This window comes from Symphodus melops (genome assembly GCF_947650265.1).
Source record: "Symphodus melops genome assembly, chromosome: 17".
Lineage (NCBI taxonomy): Eukaryota > Metazoa > Chordata > Actinopteri > Labriformes > Labridae > Symphodus > Symphodus melops.
This window is the reverse complement of record NC_136707.1, coordinates 8798384-8804391: the sequence shown is the minus strand read 5'-3', so window position 1 is coordinate 8804391 and position 6008 is coordinate 8798384. Positions and strand designations below refer to the sequence as shown.

Here is a 6008-nt window from a genome sequence, read left to right as displayed (position 1 = left end):
AGGTGTAGCTCAGAGTGGCTTCTCAGTGTTCTGAAAGGTACAAGCACATTCAATCAGTGCAGATACTGCAATCTCCTTACTGCAGCAAGGGGTAAAATGGCCACAAGGGGGAGTAGGTGAAAAGGACGTTAGCTCGACAGGGTATCTAGTGGTTTCAAAAAACGTCTGATGTGTGAAGTGCTGATAAATTCTCTTACTTGTTAAAGCAGTGAAAAGTTCAGAAATAAAATAAAGAACTAAAGAAGTTCAGTTGGAGTGATGAGTGTCAAGTAACTCTTCTGAGTTCTTTGCAAAACAGAGATTGAACGCATATTAGCTGAGATAATGGTCATAGGTGACAAGAAACTATAAATAACGGTCAATAGTGACATCATGTATAAGATCAAATGAAGCAAACGAGTGAGAACTGTGAGGTGAAGCAAGATCAGACTTTGCTGCACCAACAAACGAAATCCTTCTGCAACACCAGAGATGACCTCTACAGGTGTTTGTGATCACACTGAAATGTAGGACTTTTCCCCTCTACCGGAGTACGCTCAATTTTGTTTCGTAAAACCTTCACTGTAAATGACCATTACTGTGTACATCAAGGCAAAGCCGAAATTGTCACCACAATAAAAGAAGCTTGAAGGAAATCGTCACAAGTTATTTGAAGCAGGGGGGGGGGGGTCTTTCTGCTCAGTGAAAGTCAACACACACGTTTTAATGTATAAAGTTAAACTTTTATTTTTATAGGCAAACACTGTACATAGCAGTAAACTCCATTTTGTTCATCTCTATTGAGAAAGATCTCATTTCTTATAAGTGGGCTTTAATGTTTTATAAATGAAAGACAGAAGAACATGGACAGTAAACGCATTAAGTACAAACAATGAATGGTATACATTCACATGTTGGGGTCTTCAGTTTTTGGTCAACGACTGAGAATTTTGCTTTTTTTTCATGATTATGACCTTTCGAAGGTCACCTTGAACTTTTCTCTGGTAATTATGTGACACATCCACACTGTTTTAACATTTTTTTCCCGTGTGGAATCATTTGGCACTTTGATAAATGTAAAGGAAGACATTTACTTTGTGACAAGCGAGCTTTTTCACTCAATGCAAAGACCTCGAGATCATGTAAACATGATACAAATTTCAATGTGCACGTATGTTGCTTCGAGTACCAATTGGGTCGATAATGTGAGAAATTAAGAGAGGGATGAGATCTCTTCACCATCAACTACAGGTTACATTCAGTCAGTCGGTTTTCTCGTCTGGTTGCCTATTTTTGCAGAACAAAGAATCATAAATGCACAGAAACGTTTTTTTTTTCTTCTTCTACTTGCACAGATCAGCATTTGACTTAGGCTAACGCTGCGGCTAATATATTTAATGGTTTGTTTATGCAAGAGACAGCACATGCATTTCACTGATCAGTAGGTACGATGTAAAAGCTTGCATTACACATAGAGGTCAAACATAAGCCGGTCTATAAGTACAGTAACAAAACTGATTGCTTTGACAAGATACAACAAAAAAACCACCAAAAAAAACAAAACAAAAACAAAACATGATCCTCTTGCAAAATGGATTAATAGTATTTCCACTTTAAATAGATTAGTTTTATAAGCTTGGTTTATATGATCTTACAGGTGGGTGAGTGGGTTTGGGGAGATGAGTGGGAGAACACACTGGCACTGTGTCTGCAGAGCAGAAGCACCTGCAATCAGGACTTTCTATTTTTAGAAGATTAGCAGACAGGGTGGAGACGGTGACTGTTCATAGAGATCTGTCAGCTGGGTGTGATGCTGCATGGAGGGACAGACTCATGAGTGGGCAGCTGAGGACTTCCGATCAGGTTATTGAGGAAGGCAGCAGGTAGCTAAGTCATTTCGACTTCTCGCTCGATCCCAACATATTTGAGGGCGTCAGCTTGGCTGTATCTGTGGAAGTGAAAGATGAAGGGGTGGCAGTGAGCTTGTAAACAGTAACCTCAGAAGTCATGGATTCAGTCAAAATGAAAAGCTGCTTTTTTCTCTCTCTCTCTCTCTCTCTCTCTCTTTTTCACTTAGAAGCTCATGAAGAGTCACAAAAAGGCCCAGAGTACCTGTAGTCAAAGAAAAGCTCCTCTCCTTGCAGGATTGCTCTTTTGGCAAAGATTCCAATGCGATGGTCTCCATTCACCATTACCACTGCATTGACATCAAAACGCAACATCAGCTAAGAAAAGAGCTTTCAGTCCACCAAAGATCCTCTCAAACTCTCATTTGACTCCGTAAATAAAACCAAGATACAAACCTTTAGCGTAGCAGTTCGGATTAACTGAATGGTTTGCAAAGCGGATTTTGTTCCCCTTTCGAGTGGCATCCACAACAAAGTCTACAGAGACACAGAGCACATTTAGGATTAGCATGCCGTCATATTAATAAGTCGTTGACTCGAAGGGAAGGAAGAGACAACTTGCCATTGTTCAAGTTGAAGAGGAAGCTGGACATGTATTTGTCATAGATCCTCCCACGTCGGTCTGCCTCATCCTGAGAGATCAGCTGCTTGTGCGCACACAGGGGAAAAAAAAACAAAAAAAAAACAGTACAAAACTTCATTGAGCTGAGAGCCCAGAGCCTTTGCATACACATTTTAAATAAATGAGATTAAACCGCATGGACTTGCCTCCCCACAGTATTCGGAAATAAACTCATTCTTTTGAACTGGCTCTTTGATGAAGGTGCCCCATCCGGCCACATCTGATGGAGCCAACAGCAAGTGCTGAAATAAGTCAGGACCCCACTAGTCAAAAAGGAGTTTTAGGTACCAAAGAAATGCAAAAAAAAAAAAAAAAGAATGATTTTTAAAACATACAGTTAGTTGGACATTCAGTGTCCTTGGCTACCTTTTTCAGGCCCCTCTGTATACTGCAGTTCTTACAGCACAACCCTTTGCTGTCGCAGTGGTCTGCTGCGCCGCAGGTCATGCACAGATCTGGGTCACACTCCCTTACGGCGAGGTAGCAGGGACACTGTTTGGTGTTGCACTGTGTCTTACACCTGCAGCCTGGGAAGCGGTTCTGGCCTGGAAAACATTTAGACAAACAGCTGCTCTGAGCATCAGAGAGGACGTGCTGAGTTTCATGCAAGCAATACAGAAAGATAGCACAAAAGACTTGGCTGAAACGCATGCGCCCAAAAAGGATGCCAGCTCTAAATGCAGTTGCAGCACAGAAGCCCAATGGCTGAGTAATTCATAGAGGCTCATAGGTTTGGGACCTCTGCTGGCAGATATGCTGAAATACAATTTTGCAGGGTGTAACATAACACCCTCCGGACAGAAGAAAAGAAGGATCAGGCAAGATTTACTGAACTATCTTTCCTGCAGCCTCTTCTTGGGGAAAACAGTCCAAAAACAAGAGCTCCAGGCAAAATATCTCCTCCCTGCACTGCTCTTCCAAGCCTGTGTAGTTTTTATTGCGTCTGTCTCATCAAGCCTTGTTTAGCTGGAAACGTCTGACTCATACTGATGTCGCAGATGACGATGAGTATCAGGCGCAGAGCCTGTCAACGTCCCTTTGATTTCTCTCCAGCTCCTTAGTGAGCACGCATGTGCAACTGGAGGCCGCTTCCTGTTTGGCCTCAGCTCTAGTCTGCTACGGGAAAAGGCGAGGGAACAGTCGGGTGAGGAGGAGGAGGAGGAGGAGGAGGGGGTGGGGGTTTGACTGAACCACAACAGATGAACAAATGTGGCAAAACTATCTTTTTATCTCCGACGTACTGTTTACGCCGTCTGAGCCTTGTTCTTTGTTTTAAACTCTCCAGAGGGCAAACAACGGAATCACTTCCTCCACCATGTGGCCATTTCAGAAAACAACAGTTCTGGGACAGTGCTGGTAGAGCAATGCCTCATTATGATCACAGCTTCGTATAAAACAGACACCCACCTATCCCCACCAGAGGACAATTTCTCCTCTGACCGCAGCCAGGAACACTGCAGAATCAATTTACATTCTGCTGCCCTACCCGTCTGTGGCCTGAAGGAAAAAGGGGGCTTTTGCAGCTGCAGAATGCTCTCAGAGGAAAATAGCAAAAAACATTTCTTATCAATTTGATTTTAGTCTCACGAGGCAGCTTTATTTCACTTTATTTCCGTTCTTGTGAGAATGAAAGAGAGAAAGACGCTTGCACAGGTGAACGAGAGAAAGGTGACACTTACACTCGTGTTTGCACTGGCAGAACTTTTCGCAGAAATTCTGGGTCATCACACAAGGACAGGAGCTGTCGCAGGGATGGTCGGGGTGATCACATGGCTGGTAGTTGTACACCTGATTGGACGAGTTATCTGGAGCAACAGAGGTAAAAGCTCTCTGAGCGGCACATCAAGCTGTGTTGTATTTCCGAAGGCCCGGTGAGGTAATATGAATGTAGTAGTTATTTTTGGGATAAACGTACCTTTCTTTAGTTGGATCTTTGCCCATAACCTAAATAAACACAATGAAGGATTTTTTTTTTAAATTTAGGATCTCACTTGTTATAGGCCTATTTAATAATACACTTTTCTGAAATTATTTAGATTAATAAGTTGATATTGAAAGAAGTAACATCAGGACTTTTTTAAGTTGTATTCAGGGAAGTTTCAACAAGCTTAACTTAATAGTGAAATGTTTCCAGTAATCAGCAGAGACGAGAGCGAAAGAGAGAGAGAAAAATTGGAGATATCATGCCTGTGCTTCCTCTTCTTCTTTTGGGGCGAGATGCCTCCATCAGACAAAGGAACACGATGGATCAGCACCTCCTTCACTGCAAATTCGTACACCTTCAGGAAATGTGAAAAAAAGAAAGAAAAAGAAAAAACAGAATATCCTGCTAATTAATCACACACACTTTGAAGAATTTGAGTTCTCTTCATCTTAATCATGTCGGGTAATGTACCGCCAATCAAGCTGAAAAGCACATCGCAGTGATTACGCCACAGAACATCCTGCCCCCCCACTTTCAAAACTCGACTGCAGAGGCAAAACATACGCATGCATGTGCACAACCACACACATTCAACCACTGGCTGCCAAAACCCCGATTTGGCCTCCTCCCCAGGACACAGACATACATAACAAGGCAGCTGGTTTCAGCATTTCCACTCAGTTAAGCAGTGGGCGGGGCACTCTGGACACTCCGACGCAGTCTGTGTGGACTGCTCTGGCCGATGGGACGAGAGGCACTCCAAGGGCTAGGTGGTGTGAGCAGGCAAGGCCGCTTCAACATGTCTTTGATACGTCGTGATGTACTTCACGTGTCTTCACTGCGGTTTTTAAGCTCACGTGTTCAAAGAAGGTGATTAAAGGGAATTGTCACACGTCCTGTGCGAGCCGTCTCCATGCACATGTTGACATAATTCAAGGAATGTCTCAGGCTGAGTGCCTGGATTATGAGAGCATATGAGAGACGTCACATCTGGTAAGCATCCCCTGTTTATGGTGCCACATGCCATTCTCTCAGTACTCAGCAATTATCCACGCCATAAAACCACAGACACAAGACGCATGTGTTGATACATCGCACTGACGTAGACGTGATGCACATTTGTGTCGAATTCATTTCAGAGCATCACCACTTCCCGAAAGACGAAGTCAGAGTGAATCACTTAACAGTCTATAAATATCGCAATTGAAAAACAAACGAGACACATTACGCTTTTCTTGCTCTGTTGATAATGTCTCTCTGTAATTGAGATCTATCATTCCAGCATTTGTATAGAGGACAAAACATACTGGGGGAAAGAGTGAGAAGAACATCCCAGACCTCTGTAGACTGCTCCTTAACTTTGTTCTCATTTCTACATTAGTTAATGCTCCTCCTTCACATACATACATATATATACACATATATATATGTGTATATATATACATATATGTGTGTGTATATATGTAGATATGTGTATATATGTATATGTATATATGTGTGTGTGTATATATGTGTATATATGTATGTATATATATATATATATATATATATATATATATTTATCTATGTGTATGTA

General features: G+C 42.2%; 1 protein-coding gene across 2 annotated transcripts in view; it reads right to left on the bottom strand.

Annotated features, from left to right (window-relative positions):
- Positions 1 to 700: 700 nt before the first annotated feature.
- The window catches only part of ezh1 (enhancer of zeste 1 polycomb repressive complex 2 subunit), a 14376-nt gene continuing 9068 nt past the window's right edge, over positions 701 to 6008 (bottom strand). Inside the window, exons 12-20 of one of the 2 annotated variants that reach the window (XM_079365854.1) lie at positions 4696 to 4787; positions 4424 to 4452; positions 4188 to 4313; positions 2875 to 3053; positions 2655 to 2771; positions 2449 to 2530; positions 2283 to 2363; positions 2092 to 2176; positions 701 to 1927 (exon numbers count right to left, since the gene is read on the bottom strand). In XM_079365854.1, the coding sequence (XP_079221980.1) occupies positions 1867 to 1927; positions 2092 to 2176; positions 2283 to 2363; positions 2449 to 2530; positions 2655 to 2771; positions 2875 to 3053; positions 4188 to 4313; positions 4424 to 4452; positions 4696 to 4787 (852 nt within the window). In that variant the 3' untranslated portion in view covers positions 701 to 1866. The remainder of the gene's footprint in view (positions 1928 to 2091; positions 2177 to 2282; positions 2364 to 2448; positions 2531 to 2654; positions 2772 to 2874; positions 3054 to 4187; positions 4314 to 4423; positions 4453 to 4695; positions 4788 to 6008) is intronic. The other variant, XM_079365855.1, reaches the window with a different exon arrangement.